This window comes from Triturus cristatus, chromosome 7 (genome assembly GCF_964204655.1).
Source record: "Triturus cristatus chromosome 7, aTriCri1.1, whole genome shotgun sequence".
Classification (NCBI taxonomy): Eukaryota; Metazoa; Chordata; class Amphibia; order Caudata; family Salamandridae; genus Triturus; species Triturus cristatus.
In genome coordinates, this window is record NC_140590.1 from 660,188,834 (window position 1) to 660,206,259 (window position 17,426).

General features: G+C 44.6%; 1 protein-coding gene across 1 annotated transcript in view; it reads right to left on the minus strand.

Moving 5' to 3' along the window:
* The window catches only part of LOC146810311 (cilia- and flagella-associated protein 337-like), a 1,036,625-nt gene that overhangs the window by 626,432 nt on the left and 392,767 nt on the right, over positions 1–17,426 (minus strand). Inside the window, exon 3 of the mRNA XM_085614420.1 lies at positions 1,602–1,860. Within this exon, the coding sequence (XP_085470546.1) occupies positions 1,602–1,860 (259 nt within the window). The remainder of the gene's footprint in view (positions 1–1,601; positions 1,861–17,426) is intronic.

Sequence of the window (17,426 nt, forward strand, 5' to 3'; positions counted from 1 at the left end):
CATACAATACACCACAATCCTCCCAGTGCATAAATAAATCAAAGTGTAATACCTGTTTTAGTATTATTAATCTATCGATCTTTTTCGTGTGTTCTTGAATCCATCTATATTACTTTGTGTGGGACTTTTTTTGTATTTCACTTTTTTTGATAACCTTTATTGCTCTAGATCCTCTGCGTATGACCTCAATCTCTGAGATGAAGGGTTATGAGCAGTTGGAGCGGGACACGTTAGAGTGGCTGTTGTCGTGTTGTGAATGCTTTAAGAACTCAAGATACTAGACCGGCAACCCTAGTCCAATAGGAGCAGCTTACATGATGATGCACAAGCATCATAATATTAAAAAGACCAGACCGAGTACCCTTGCCAGCTTAGGACACCTTGAGTCTAGATGAACACGTATCGTGCATTCATGAAAAAAGTGAACCTGCAAATACCATACCAGTTTGAGAATACCCAAATTCCTCATATTATGTCATTTGATTCAAAGGAAATTTGCTAGTTACAGGTAAGGACAGCATTTAGTGTATTACCAGAACATTAGAATTATTGTTGTCAGATAAGAATCATGTGGCTGATCAGAAAAGAACAGTGAGTGAGATTTTGATTCAGCATGAACTGCTGTGTGTGAGATAAAACTTGCAATCTTTTTTTGTGCCCTGTAGCGAACCACCATGTTTGTCTCCATCATCCAAGCACAGACACTACACTGGAACCTGACCAACTCGGATGCGAGAGTGGCATTAACAAGAAAGTTGTAAGTTCCTTGCTTTTAAAGTGTGGCAACGTCCCTCTGTAAAACATGGTGGTGGCAACTCCCTGGTATAACATGAGCTCTACCACTGACTGGTGAAGGTGAATGGCATGGGGCCAACTATGTTGTATGATCAGTTCGGTCTATCCTCAGTTGTTTATTGTTTCTGGGGTTTCAAGTTTATTTAGCCATGTTGTGAAGGTCTCCCGTTGTCAGGAAGTTGTAGGGATTAAACAAACCCATTATGTGCCCAGTCTATCCTCTAAAATGAAGCTCTGCCGTTGGACTGTAGGTCTTCAGATTCAACGCGCTTTTTACTAATTATTAATTACTAATTTAGATACAGTCATTTGATCATCAAAACTGTCTTGAATTTTAGGGATATCCAGAAATGAATTCTGTGCTCATGTGATCTAGAGGAGAAATTGGTTTTGTAAGCAATGGTAAAACTGGAAACCACTTAAGTACAGAGGTACATTGGGAAGACTGAATGGTTCTAGTGTATTAAATGCCCACATATATTGGGCAGACTGGGCTGATCAAGGGAGTCAAGGTCATACATACTTTGGAGAAACTGAATGGGTATGGGGTATCACGTAGAGATGTACATAGGGCACACTTCGCTGAGTCTAGTGTATCAAGTGCAGATAGATCTACATTAGGAAGACTAGATGGGTTGAGTAATTTTTTTTTCTGTAATCAAATTCTATATTTTTATTAGTGTTACACACCACACTGTGTCTAAATGAGAAAATATTAATTCATTATGCCTCAGCTGCTCAGAAGCAGGACAAGATAAATCAATTTAAGCATAAACATTACCCAAAGCATGGTCCAGGAGTCTTACCTTATTGAATAACACTCCCATTTGATTGTTCCAGCTATCAGATCCGAGCAGTTCTGAAAGCACCTTCTGAAATTCTGGCAGAGTTAAGTTTCCAGGCTGTTGGACTCTTTGTGGGCGTTTTCTACAGCAATGTTTCCCACGAGGTTCATGATCTTCCTCATCTTCCAACAGGTGGTGGTTTGCGAACGCCTCCTCCAGGAGCTGCAAGTCGGCCAGCTGCAGTAGCTCTTCCAGTCGTAGCTGCTCATTTTGGTCAAAACTTTGAACACAAACAGGTGTGAGGCATAACTGATCGATACAAAAAGTTACTTAAGTCAGTGAGATGATGCCTCTGCATATTCTTTGGGTATGGTCAAAGAAAATATTAATACTGCCACAGACTGTTCCACATAATTTGCATATTTGTGCATGATTTAGACCCCAATGATACATAATTTGGCCCTTCATCCTGTATAATTCAAGTAGCCCTGTCATTTGCCAAGCTCTGAATGGCTTTGCACAATTATTTTGGGAACCATGAAATATTTCACATTTCACAGTTTCCTGTGAAAAATGCATTTCTATATCACTACATTTTGTGCAATAAAAGCACTTAAGGATGCAATTAATAAGTATTAACTGGAAAAAACAAAATTTCAAGTGACATTTTGTTTACCTTTGGTTATAACACATTAACATATGTAATTTTTTTTTAGAAATTCACTTAACAAAAACTGCACATTAACTGTGGTTTTTCATGTATTCAAACAAAGAACAAAAACGCTGAAATTCGCAAATTATCACTGACTACAATTGATACTCACACAAAACCTATGCAAAACATAACTCGCACCCAAATAAGGTACTCCTGACCTCACCCTTAATGAAAGAAATGCACTTACACAACAGATGACATTACTTATCACATTACCAGTGGCGTCACTAGGGCTGGTGTCACCCAGTGCGGGTAACTCATGGTGTCATCCCCTCACGACTTATCCCATGAATCCATGATGGACCTCCTCAAGGAGATGTATTCATCTGTGCGGCACCCACGGAGGGGGTCCTTCTTCTTCTGGGGCCTTTCCAAGCCTACTCCTCTACACCGGAGTCTAAAGCACTGCGGAGGTGTTACCCATCCTTTCATAACTCCTCCCCTTGCTCCTGGCCAACATAGAAAAGTCTTAACCACGCGCAGGAAAATGTGGAGTGTGGCTTTGACGCATTCCTTCGAGGCGGAGACGCCTGCCCCATTCCAATGTGTGGCGCTTCGCATCATGCTCACCGGACCTGACTGGAGTTTACTTAAATAACAGTAGCTCTGCACCTGTCAACGGTTACAACAATGCCAATTCTCTTACCAGGCACAGTGTCATTGCTATTCATTCTGCTCAAGACATTACTCAACAACTTTCTTTAACATGTAACTCTATTAACCAATTGGTTTCCATCACCAAAGAAAGTTACATGATAAAAACGAATGCTACTTTTTTATTTATATTCAGAAGTACAGAGCCAGTGTTCACCTTTCCGACTCTTCCTTTTCAGTGCATTATTTCTCACGCACTGAGCAGCAGTGCCACTCGTCTTGACACAGGGGTGCAGGTGTATGTGAGGCCACTGCGAATGGCTACTTTTGTTGACTATGCACCTATTAGGCTTTTAGCGCGGACAAACATTTTATATGCTGCACCTGAGTCACTTCACGCCATGAGGCGTACAGGAAGAAAATATTAAAACCAGCTGGTGCCTAATGAGTCCTATTGACAACCGCCTTGATACTGTTCGGAAAAACACTAGGGACATCAAGAAGGACCCCGGATGGTGACCGTCAGCAAGTTAAAGCTGAGCAGAGAGCTGCGTGAATAAGTACCTGGTAACCCCCTCAGCACAATGCAAACATGCACATACATGACACTGTTCAGGGATCTATCATCTACAGCTGACATTAAATGACCATTCATCATAGTCCCCCCATTAAAGCAGTGCACTTTGTGAACTGCATGGTACATGTTCTTTGCAGCAGGCACATTAACTCTCTGTGCTACCTTTCCAGGAGTCAACCCTTCCACTAGACAAAACTCCGATCTCTCTCTAGGAAGAACATTAATCACCAAAGTTATCATGATATTTTTATTGTTTCTGAAAATTGCTGGAGGCCAGGAAGGAGGCAGCATGTTTTTTTTGTAAACCATAATATACTTGCAAACACTACGCACCCACCCGAAATAGGTACCCAGTGCGATCACACCGTTCGCATCGCCCTAACCTGCTCAAGGTTCATGTGACCTCAGTGACAGAGTCACAGCGACTGGATCACTGTTGCTCTAGGGTGTGCTGCTTCGTAGGCCTGCCCGCAAGACTAGAGATAAACTTCAGTATGGATTGTGGTGGACAGGCCTTCAAGGTTAACCCACATTTGACACCACTAGGGTACACCTGCTTGTGCTAAGACATCAAGCGTTCTAAGGTCTAGTGGGGCCTTCTAAGGTCTAGCATGGGAATGTGCTCCCTCAGTAGAGTGGTCAGGTGGACTGGTCATGAAGGCTGAACCCGGTTCTCCAGTTCCAAATTCGACAGCTCTGGCCATAGTGCCACATCCTCTCCCCCACTGAACACCATACTTCCCCACTGAGAGAAACTCGCACTGCCTTCAGCTATAACCTAATTGTGCCCGCTACAAACACTTGGATGTGGCTCAATTCAAATTATGCACTTGATCAGAGTAATATCCTGCCTAAAATAAAAAGTAAAAGCAACCACTCATAGGGAATGCAAGATTAAGTAAAGCATGTGAAATGTAAGCAGAACCAACATGGTTACCTTAACGATCTCTCACTCACTATTCAGAAATCAGCGAGTGGTTTTACCTGAAAAGTTAAGGACATGACTAGAGGGCCCTGAAGGGAACCGTTTCAATGTCCGTTGCTTATATCCTTACAAAACGTAAGCAGTATGGTTTAAAAAGACCATATCCATAAACACAGAGCCATGGTACACATTTTGTTTTCCAATCCACCCATCAACCAGGTATTGCAGTACCTCCAGGAATGGTAGACTTTCCCACCTGGGAACAACAATGCTGTTCAAAGAAAGACGAGAAAACAAAAGTAGCGCTTCACTGGCAAACTCTGTAAAGTAATGCTAATGTATTTGGATGTAAATAAAACAAATCTGACCGCTTTGCAACCACTCTGTCTTGCTTTATTTGGTTATGTATTTATTTTTCATATTTAAAACCTTCTATTTCTCTCCATCCCGCTGCTCTTTGGAATAGAAAAATGTCAGAAAAAGGGCATTTCTCGCAAGAGTGTTTTTCTTTTTTGGATCCATTTTACAGGGAAGCGACTAAATAAAGAAGGAAAGATGGGTTGTGAACCGTTTCTTCAAGTCACGGTTCTCAGTAAGTGAGGAGCAAGACAGAAAGAGAGGGAATAATAGGAAGAGAGGGGGGGACAGCTGCCAGCACAAAAAAAGAAGAGGACATTGCCCGAGACCTATTCCTTCTCCCCCGTCCCGAACGTCCACGAAAGCAAGCAGAGTCTTACCTAAATGCCTTTGTCCTCCCCCAAAATAGTGCCGCCTGGGGCGGACCGCCCCACCCTAGCTACGCCACTGGGTGCCACTTACCAGATGCAGGCTGCAGAGGAAGACAAGCGTGCACCTGGTGCTGCAAAACCCCATGGCGAGTGATGAAAATGTGAGTGAGTTTCGAACGTACGTCATAGCATAATTGGACAATAATCTTGGCCGGCGGCCGGGTAAGGTTCGACAGACTAATATTATTTAGCATTTTGGTGACACCAAAATGCAAAATAATATTAGTCTGTCGAACCTTACCCGGCCGCCGGCCAAGATTATTGTCGACACGGACCACGGTGTCACCCCATGCGATGGTGTCACCCGGTGCGGTCCGCACCCCCCGCACCCCCCCTAGTGACGCCACTGCACATTACTTTTACCACTTTGACAGTGCTATGAATGTAGTGTCATTAATTGGTTTGAACATGGGTTGTAGTTCAATTACATTATGGGTATATGTATTATTATTAATTGTTTTAAATATTGTGACGTAATAAACGTTGCATGTTGTGTGCCAGTTCTGGTTTGCATGGCTGTTGGGCGTTGTGTTGCATAATCAGACCTGAAATGTTGAGGTTGTGTGGGTGCAGTTGCAAACTAGGTAATATTGTCTGATGTTAGACCTGACAGCCTTAAGGTGGTCTTTTCCCTAACTTTTCTTCCTTTCTTATCCACTTTTCTGACCTAGTTTTTACTGGTAATAGGACTCTGTGCACTTTACCACTGCTAAACAATGCTAAAGGGCTTGTGCTCTCTCCCCTTAACATGGCAATATTGCTTCATACCAAATTGGCTTATTTAATTTACTTATAAGTCCCAAGTAAAGTGCACTACATATGACCAGGGCCTGTAAATTAAATACTACTAGTGAGACTGCTGCACTGATTGTGCCACCAACTTAAGTAGCCCTCTAAACATGTATCAGGTTTGTCATTGCAGAGCCTGTTTGGGCAGTTCACACTGGCATTTCTGCAGGGCAAAATAAACCTTCAACTAGGTCCACATCTTCTCTTTTTATACATATGTCACCCCTAAGGAAGGCCCTGGACAACCCAAAAGGCAGGGTGAAATGTATTTAAAAGGCAGACTATGTATTTTGAAGTTTTACATGTCCTGGTAGTGAAAAACTCTTAAATTACTTTATTACTACTGCAACATTTATATCAACTATAGGATAACATTGGGATTACCTTATTACAATTTATAAGTGTAATTTCCAAATGGAAAGATATGACAGACTTTGGTGTCTCTGCAATCCTACTTTAAAGTCCTATCTTATTTACACCTGAATAGGTTGTGTCCTGTCCATACAAAAAGGGCTACATACCCCCCTGTAGTGACTCTGGAGCCAAGGCAAGAAGGAGGGGGGGCATCTCTGCATTTCAAAGGCATGTCTTTGAAGCCTCCCCCACTTCAAAGGCACCACTGGGCATAAGTATTGGACCTCAGATACCACCACTAAAGTACACTTCTGGACCTGTGGATAGTCTGTCTGGCAGAAGGACTGCTATGCTGCTGAAGGACTGCCACTCTACTGGCCTGCACTCTGCTGGACTACTGCTTTGCTGTGCTGATTTGCTGCCCTCTTGCATGGGTGAGAAGGACTGGACCTGCATCGCTTGACCCCAGAAACGAGAGCGACTCAAAGTGCTAGTTGTCTGGTTTCCTGATTAGAAGTCTCAGGAAAATACCAGGCTTTCAACCCCTGTACCTGGACTCTGCCATCTGTGTATCTACCTTGCCAAGTGGTGCCACACCAGTCCTGGACCCTTGGAAGTGGGCCTATGATTCTTGCCAGTGGAACCAATTCATCTTCTCTGCTGAGTGATGCATCCCTGAGCAGAACAGACGCATCTCCTCGGCTGAGCAGCATACCCCCGAGCAGAACTGACGCATCACCACTGATGTGTGGATTGGATCTGTCGCAAAAGACTCGCATCAATGTCACCTCCCACATCTTGGGACCAACACCTGACACTGTGCAATGCTTTTTGGAGCAAGCTCCTCATAGCCCTAGTCAATGGCAACTTCGTCAATGACGCCAAAACTCTGCGTCACAGCTTCACCGCTCTTTGGAATTGATGCATCGCCTTGGCTGTACCTCGCATCCTCGCCACCTGCCTTCGCATTGCATGCCCTATCGACTGGACCCTCGACGTATCAGGACCTCGTAAACGCAGCCTCGCCGTATCTCGGTCCAGACTCATCGCCTCGGCTGCATTACGCATCTTCGACATGGATCCACGCAATGCTCCCCAACCAGAATTTAAGTTAGTCTGTTCAGCGGGCCTAACTGGGTCCCTGTAGCCGACCTGCGCTCCATTACAGTCACAGTTAATGTATTGAAGTCTGATCTATTTTTTTAACTTGGTGTGGAATATTTTTGTGTAGTGTTTTCACTGTTCTATTGTTTGAAGTGTTGCACAAATACTTTACACACTTGTTGCAAGTTAAGCTTGACTGCGCTGTGCCAAGCTTCCAGAGGGTGAGCATGGCTTAATTTAGGTTTTGCCTGCCCCTTACCCTGACTAGGATTGTGGTTGCTGTTCCACCAGGGCTCATACCCCAGTAAACCAGTTCCTCAATTTCTAACATCCATTTTTTATTCACTTTAATTTGATCATTGGGGTAAATCTCTGTTGGGTATATCTCTGTGTTCTTTTATATTGTTCACTATATTCTTATTTGAGAAATGAATAGTTTTTCCGAATTCTTAAAAATGTTGGTGTCTTGCTTTGTTTGTGTGTTAACATTGTGTCTTTGTGCCTGTAGCTCAGTATTAGTTGTGTCATGGTGGACATGTTAAGGAGCAAGCTCCAGCTTACTGGAGACACTTTGCACCATCAGGGGGTAAGCTGAGTCCAGAATGCCCCCCCTGCAAGTCTACAGGACATAGGGTCACAACCCCAACTTACTGGACACACTGTCTCCGGGAGGGCTTCAGGAGTACCAGTGCCCTTGTCTGCACCCCTTGTCCCTATGATCTCTACAATCACTGAGGGCCTTGGCATGAGCCAAGAGCTGGACCGGCGCAGACAGCCAGCCAAAACTACTTGTTATTCTGCACTCAGCAAATATTTCATAACACACCACACACATGCAGAACTTTTTTTAGGTAATGGCAGGTTTCTAGCCACCTGTTTTCTTGACATAAAAAAGTTAGCTAATTAAGGCTGGGTTCTTTGCAAAGAGTGCGCATTCAGCCCTTAGTCTAAATTTGGGGTTTCTTTATGTGTGTAAGTGTTTTTAGACACTTTTGCTTTGGGTGGTGTTGTGCATTCAATTACTTTCTTAACTGTGGCTAGACCTCCACATGTCTCTAATGAATGCTAAAAATATCTAAATCGCTTTAAAATGAGAACGTAGGGCTGCTTCCCATTGAATGTTAAAAAGATAACATCCACCCATCCATGTATTGCAATAAAGTGCTTATGCCCCCAGTTATAAAATAAGAGTTAATTGCTCCCTTTAGGCACTTTATTGGCCTCTTAACAGTACATGTATTACCAAATTAACAAGCATTGGCAAAGCCAATAGGTCGTGTCTATATGAAAGACACTGGCTTTGCCAATGACTTTTAGCTATGTTATGCAGCAGCGTGGCTGCTGTTCAGCATAGGTAAACCTTAGTGGTATGGTATAGAGGAGAGTGGAGTAGCATAGACTGGAGTGGCGTGGATGCAGTATTATTGAGTAGCACAGATTGGAGTGGATTAGCGTAGGGTGAAATGGCAAAAAGTGGAGTGGCGTACAGTAGAGTGGAATAGAGAAGATTGTTGGCATAGAATATAGTAATATAGAGTGGCATTGACTTGAGTGATGTAAAGTGCCACCGAGTTGTATTATGTGGAGTGGGATGGGGTGGAGTGGCTTAGACAGGATTCAAATGGCATGAAGTGGCAAAGGGTGGTGTAGAATGCCATGCAGTGGTAGAGTAGAGTGCAAAAAGAACTAGTGATGGACAGAATGCAGAACAATGTCATACATTCACCCCAGTACTGAGATCTGGGCCTAAATCCACTGTTTTTTTGCTCACCATGCCATTCCAGTTTGGACCCAACCGTATGCAAATCAGTCTTGACCCTGTGCCCAATGGGACAGTCCAGCCCGAACTGCCAGGCCAAGTCCTCCCTGGACTGTTAACAAGCATCCTAGGACCGGTTTTGGGGTTTCAGCCCTCTTCAGCCAGGATATCTTGATTCCAGTGGCATGGAGAGCACATGAGTCACGTCTGAGCATACCCGTCCCACTCGGGGTGACAAATGCAAAAAGAACTATTGATGGACAGAATGCAGAACAATGTCATACATTCACCCCAGTACAGAGATCTGGGCCTAAATCCATTGTTGTTTTGCTCACCATGCCATTCCAGTTTGGACCCAGTCACGTGCAAATCAGTCTTGACCCTGTGCCCAATGGGAACAGTCCAGCCCGAACTGCCAGGCCAAGTACTCCCTGGACTGGAAACAAGCATCCTAGGACCGGTTTCGGGGTTTCACCTCTCTTCAGCCAGGATAGCTTGATTCCTGTGGCATGGGGAGCACGGGACTCACGTCTGAGCATACCCGTCCCGCTCGAAGTGAGTAATGCAAAAAGAACTATTGATGGACAGAATGCAGAACAATGGCATACATTCACCCCAGTACAGAGATCTGGGCCTAAATCCATTGTTTTTTTACTCACCATGCCATTACAATTTGGACCCAGCCATATGCAAATCAGTCTTGACCCTGAGCCAAATGGGAACAGTCCAGCCCGAACTGCCAGGCCAAGTCCTCCCTGGACTGGAAACAAGCATCCTAGGACCGGTTTCGGGTTTCACCCCTCTTCAGCCAGGATAGCTTGATTCCAGTGGCATGAAGAGCACGGGACTCACGTCTGAGCATACCCGTCCCACTCGGGGTGACAAATGCATGCTCACCATGTCATTCCAGGTGAATGTTTTGATTTGTTGTGCATTCCGTCTATCAATTGTGTGTCTTTTGTGGTAGAGTAAAGTGGCATAGCATGGCATGGAGTAGAGTAGACTAGGATAGAGTGGCCTGGAATCACAGAGAGTGGGGTGGCATAGAGCACAGTGACGTGGAGTGATGTAGACTAGATTGCCGCAGAGTAGAGTGGCATTGAATGGTGCAGAGTAGAGTGGAGTAGAGTGGTGCACAGCGGAGTGGCACAGAGTGATGTAGAGTACAGTGGCATAGAGTGGAGTGAAATTGAGTGGCATAGAGTGGCCTTGAGTAAAGTAACCTGGAGTAGAGTTGCCTGGAGTGGAATGAAGTGGGGTGGTGTAGAGTGGCATAGAGTGGGGTGGTGTAGAGTGGCATAGAATGGGGTGGAGTATAGAGTGGAGTGGTGTAAAGTAGCGTGGCATTGAGTAGAGGGGCATACAGTGCCTTTGTATGGAGTGACGTAGAGTGGCACAGAATAGTCTGGAGGAGAGTGGTGTACATTAGAGTTTAAGGTATACCTGTGAGTCTAGTAACAAGGTCCTGGATTTAAAAAAAAAATATTTCACCATAACTTAGCTTTGGAAGACATTACTATAGTGTAATTGTCTTAAAGTATTATACCTTTATGTGTCACTGCGGTGTGCTTTTAACATGTCAGTTGGGTTCCATTTGAACGTGCTTAGCAAGCACTTTAAACCATACTCACCTAAATGTAGACACTGTCCAGTGGTTCACTGACTTTCCATATAAAATTAACTTAGAAGGAATCATCTAACCATGCTGGGTTTGCACCTCTTAGCAAAAGTGATATTTAATCCTCGTGTCTGTTTTCCAATCATATTATCTCCATGGAATATTTCTGTTTTAATCACCACTCAGTTTGTGTAAAACTGAAGTAGGATATCCTTTACAAACCAAAGACCTGGTTTATAATTGTGCAGTACTGGAAAGTCCCTGATTTTCGGTGGAAGTACTAAATCCAGAGCAGAATCAGTGCGACTGCTGAAGGAAATTAAACCAATGTATTCATAAAAGGTATCACTTCCTCCAGAAATAAGTATTACACAAGTAAGGTTGTTGAGTTGAGACAAATACCAGCACTCTGCGCCTTACAATAAAATAGGGAAGATCAGGCATTTAGCAGTCGGGGGCAGGAGCAGTTTCTCACTAGGAGCTGTATGGGGTTCAGGGGTTTGCCGAACAGTGAATGGGAGGCACAATCTGAACACAGTGACAGCAATAAGTGGCTTCTCTGTACTGTCTTTGGGTGTGCAGCTTACACACTATCTGCTCTCTGTTTGTTGTCATGATGTCCTCTTTCCACTCTTTGCTTTCCGAGAGGAACTTATGCAAAATTAAGCAGAGATTGTTACTCACTAGTCTGGAAAATGTAGGCTTTCATTGCCCCCTCAGCCAAAGAGTATTGGAGCCAGCACACTATGACAGAATTTACACAGACCCATTGTATATTATGCAATTATTGTAACACTAACTGTTGGACAGGTTTAGACCTGTCAGCTTTAGGGTGGTCTTCCCCCAAACCTTTTGCCTTTACCCCCTGATTTTTCTGAATTAGTTTTTGCTGGCATTAGCCCACAGGACTCTGTGCACTTTACTACTGTTAAGCAGTGCTACTGTGCTTGTGCTCACTCTCCAAAACATGGTAAAACTGGCTTACATCTGATTGGCATATTAATTTTTTTTATAAGTCCATAGTAAAATGGTATACAATACACCCAGGGCTTTTAAATTAAATGCTGTTAGTGGGCCAGCAGCACCGATTGTGCCACCCACTTAAGTAGCTCTTTAAATAGGTCTCAGGCCTGCCATTGCAGTCTGCGTGTGCAATTGTAAACTGCCATTTCGACCTTCAAACTAAACCTTTTGAGAGGCCTAAACCTTCCTTTTTAGTATTCGCCTGCAATCTCATGTAATCAATATGCATCTTAAAAAGGACTTACCGCCTGCCCTTACTTTGCATTCATTCGTGTGATTGCTATTTTGTTTTCCTCGATTTCTGTTGATTCTAGCATGCTATTTTCTGTAATTCTTTGAGTGTTTTTCTTATTATTGGAGCTTGGCCCAAGACCCTTTTCTAACTTTTGATCTGTTTTTTTACTTACTTTTTTCTTTATGAGCAAGTGTGTTGGCTGACTGCATGTGATGTGTGCTGCTGTGTTTCTTACTAATTTAAATATTGTTCTGGAATAATTCGAACATTTTTTTGGGGTCTGAGATCTCCGCATATTTTAGACTGAGCGTTTAATTTACTAAGCTGTTAGTTCTTTTGTTTATTCTGAGGGTTGTGCTTTGTTCTTTCTTTTACACCGAGTGTTAAGCCTCCCTCCCGTGGCAAGTTGCTAACACGCACCTGCCGTTGGTGCCTCACTCACAGATTCCCCTCCACCTCACACAGTCACTGCTTTTTCCTTGGTGTGTTTAGCCAGCACTTTAAGAACATGTTGCTCTTTGTAACCAGAGCCTGGCCTCGTTCTAAGAGCAAAAGCTGATACTTTGTTTACACAGGGCTCGGTTTTATTAAATCCTTGCTTTGTGGCTTCAGTTTGAACTGGATGCCTGCCTGGGGAAGAGATCTAGGTCTGACTTTACAGCTAGATGTCTGTGTTTGTGCATATTATATCATGTGAGGTATGAAATACGATTACACCGTCACAGGGTTTTGAAAATCTTCTGTTAGTCTGTTTTTCTTTTTAGCAATATAAAGAAGTTCAAAAAATGTGCAGTTTTGCTTTTTTTTTGGGTGAGTGTAAAAACGACCAAGTCTCTGAAGCATAAGTGCAATGTAACTCCAAATTACACCAGGTGCAGAAAGGGAGAGGTTTTCCCGGGAACAACCTCTTACTTCCTGTTTCCTTGATTGACTGTGGCCGGAAGAGATGTACGAGATCTGCGAGGCCAGGAGAGAGCTGCAAGAGTGTTGCGAGCCTGGTAGACAGCTGCAACGGGGGAGAGCTTCCCCTACGAGCCGCCGGTATAGGACTACAGCGCCAGCATCGTGACCCCAGGTAACGGTTGATCAGAACCGGTGCCCGAGACTTGCGGAAGGGGGCCCTGCAGACAGGCTGTTTCCCACTAGTTTTGGGTAGTTGTGTCGACCGGCTCGCGTGTGCACCATTATGGGTGTGTGATACAGGGGTCAGCTTAGAGGGGGCATTTTGTAAACCCTGCCACCTAAACAGAGTTGAGGTGCTAAACAGGAATCGCACGCGGAATACCGAGATTACCGCATTCTTTGCTACAACTACAGAGGGAGCAGCATTAAAGGACAGCGTTCATTTAAAGTGCAGCGGGGTCAGCAATTAAAGATAGCGCCATTTTGGTGACTGGCGCACGCTTGCACATTTATGAAGGAGTGATTGCCTGATTTAATGCTGTGCACACAAGTGTACAGCAGGGACATTTTATCGTTAAGAGCACCACTGTTATCTACAATTGATTCTCTCCACATAATAAAGTACATCTATTGTGGTTCTGCCAGCTCAGGATACGATGAGTAGGCGCAGGGGGCAGGGACAGGGAATTGTGTAGTCACTCGACTCGTTTCTAACTAGAGCCACCTCTGTCCTGGAACAAGAAATTGAGATAACCCAAAGGCGCCTATCTTTGGAGCCGCTCCCTCAGATAAACCTTGTTGCTACGCCCGAATCATCATCCCGGACTCTAATTCAATACTCGGAGCAAGCACAGAGAGGCGCCATAGTAGGTGTGGGTAAAGAGAACTAAACCCCATCCCAAAAACATGGGCAAAAAAGACTGGAATATCTATCAGCGGGGCAGGGGGAGCAAAGGCTAGTGGAAGTACCTTGTAAAAAATGGGGAAGAGGAAAAGAGGGGGGGGACACAGAACCAGAAACCAGCGAGGGCCCCCAGACAAACCAAAGATAAAGACAAAGAGAGAGGGAACCACGACGAGGAGCAAACTTCCCAGAGTAACCAGGACCAAGTTGCTATTCCAGTAGCCGATATATCAACTACTGACCTTTTGACAAACGAGAACATGTGGCATAGATTGGAGACTCTAGTAGCCACGATGCTGAATCCTATAACAGCTACATTGGCAAGGATGGAGGGGAAGCTATTGGCCCTCGAACTACAGCTGGATAAAACTGAACAGTTATTAGGGGCAATGGCGCCCTTAGTGAAAGGTCTAGAGGGTAGTGACCCAAATGTTAGAAGGTGTTAGGGACATGAGACTCAAGTCCAAACTAACCCAAGTGACACTAATGGGAGGGGTTATATGAGGGTTCCTAACAAAAGAGATATGCCCATTGCTACCAATTACCCACCACTATTACCATCCCCCAACACTGCTATTAAATTTGGAGGACAAATGCAATTTGGCGCAGAGAAAGGCCAAGACAACCAAGTAGAACTCCAAAGACCAGATAGGGCGAATGCCGGTCAAATAAAAAATCAAGTACATACTTTATATCTACCGCCGGCAGCTGCTCCCCTGGCATTGGTCCTAGGGAATGCACCAAAGTTGAATGAGGGCCAAGTGGAATCTACGAGCCAACTGATCCACAAAGCATTACATTGGCTGACAGGGAAATTGAAGGAGCGGGGGGGGGGAGAGTTGGGAACCTCTCAAGGCAGATTATTATGGCTAGAAGGACTGTGTGGGTGGGTCCAGCGAGAAAGGATCTGGCGGGTGATTGTATTGGTCTAAATTTTAATAATGAATGTATAGTTAGATACATATTGGAATATTTGGGAAATTACACCATAATGGATTCAGGAATAGTTGTTCTACCGTTGGGCTATTTCTATAAAGCAACTAACCTGACATTCCAAAGACCAAATTTCAATCAAAGAGAGATTCGCCCGTGGAAGAATGGGGGAGTTTCGAGGAGGATGGAAAACCTGACCCTTGAAAACCGATTTGCACCATTAACTGACCTGGAAGAGTGTGATTGACTACATCAATCCACTACAACCACTCAAATTAGCCCCGAAAGACTAGAGCCCCACCTTCCCTCCAATGAAATAGTTTTGATCGTGAGTGAACCACAAAAGGAGCCTAGTAAAAGTTTCCTAAAGATAATCTCATGGAATTTGGCAGGCATTATGCAAAAATTAAGGAATGAAAACTGGTTAAAAATGTGGCAAGACCATGATATTATATGTTTCCAGGAGACGTGGTCGATTGACCCAATTTTTGTAAATGGGTATTGCTCCTATCAAACTCCAGCCAAATCTCCACCTTTGGGGAGGGCCAAGGGGGGTATTCTGACCTTAATCCCAAACAATTTCCCAGGAAAGGTATCGAAATTCCAATCTCTAAGTGAAAACTCCCATATTCTCACACTAGAGATACATAAAGAAGGCATGTGGCTTTTAATTAATACTTATAACAACAAGATTGGCCCAAATAAATATGCTATTGTGGAAGAGGTCGACTAAGCGATTGAACACGCCACAAACAATAGCAGCAATTGTCCTTTTAATCTTCTATGGGTGGGAGATTTTAATATATATCCCTGTAAATACAACACAGTTCCTATATGTGGTATAGAGGACCTGGGGGGCGGACAGCCTTAACCATTTTAGGCACAATAAATATGGCAACTGCCTAAATAGGATCCTAGCAGAGAGAAACTTGGTACTCACGGGTGACCTAGAAGCGCTATCAGGGAAAATGGGTGGAACCTTCCTACGAAACGACCGAGAGTCAATTATTATTATTTTTTTTTATAAGAAACCTTTATTACCCATTAAAAAGATACAAACAAGGGCCTACAACCACAAGGGCCGGCCGCTAGAAAGCTCGGGAGCCAGCAAGGCAACGCTATACATTCAAATGAGCCAGAAGCAAATGCTCCCGAAAGTTCGTAAGCACATATAACAGGCCGCGGCCACAGTCCAAGGGCGATCAAAAAGGACGGTTTCATATTTTCTATTAAAAAACAAACAATAACACACAAACAAGGCAATGAGAGTCCGAAATAGCAGCGTGCGCTCCCCAGGACGGGGGAAGATCCACGTTATCTGGAATAACTCTTGACAGGAGGTGGTAGTGGGGGGCGGCGGAGAAGAGGACAAAGCATACACAATTACGTAGAATGTGCGGCTAGGGGGACAAAGCGACGTCGACCTCTCGCGGCAGAGGCTGAGCGCAGATATTTCCACGATAGGAATTCCATGGACCCCACACCTTAGTCCACCTCCCAGACTTGCCTCTCGCCACATACACCGTCTTTTCCCTGAACATACACCAATCCATATTCTCCTTCCATACCGAAATCGTAGGCGGCCTCGGGGAACCCCACAACTGTGCGATATTGCGCTTAGCCACCATGTACCCCAAAGTCACCCACTGCGTCTGCGCCGCATTATAGTCATTTGGTTCCCAGACATTCAGCAAACACCTCCTGGCCTCTGGTAACAAAGCGACATGCGTGACCTCCTCCATTACAGTATGTACCCCGTTCCAAAATCGTACGACCGCCGAACATTCCCATAGGATATGAAGAAAGGTACCCAACAAGCCACAGCCACGCTTACACATTCCATCCCTCGAATAACCCATACGTATCAAACCAGGCCCTGTGACATACACTCTATGGAGTATCTTCAGCTGCACAAATCTAAGGCGGGCCGGGATCGCCACCTCTTTCGGGGAGGCCACCGCCGATACCCAATCCTCATCGTCCAGTTCCAATCCGTCGGCCGTCCACGCCTCCCGCAGATGGGTCAGCAAGTCTGTACAATCATTAATACGTTTTTTATAGATCAGAGAAATAGTGCTGTCGGGCACATAGCCATCTAACACCCTATCTTCCAACGGGGAATATTCTGGGATAGCAGCAACATCCGGAAAAACCGAACACAGCGCATGGTAGACCTGTGCATATCGGAAGTACTCCCTATCATTTAATTTGTATTCAGTTTTGAGCATTTCAAACGTTTTAAAGGACCCTTTCGCCCAGAGGTCACCCACCTTACTTATACCAATCATCCCATTTCTCAAAGCCTTTCGTTTTCCACAGACAACCCAAGCGCTGGGAGGCATACAACGGCGTCGCTCGAGTCAAGCGATCCCTCCACCCCATCGCAGCATTCGCCGCATGCCACACGCGTACCGCAACTTGCGTTGGTCCTGTCAACCGTGCATCCGGAGTCGCCGAATACAGTGCCCTATTGTAATCCCCGCCCGGAAGTAATAACTTATCCATCTCGAAGGCCGGATTCAAAGCAGGACCGTATATCCCGTGGTTCACCGCCGCCAACTGAGACGCCCAATAGTATCTTTTAATATCGGGGAGGGCAACACCCCCATCATACCAAGGGAGTGT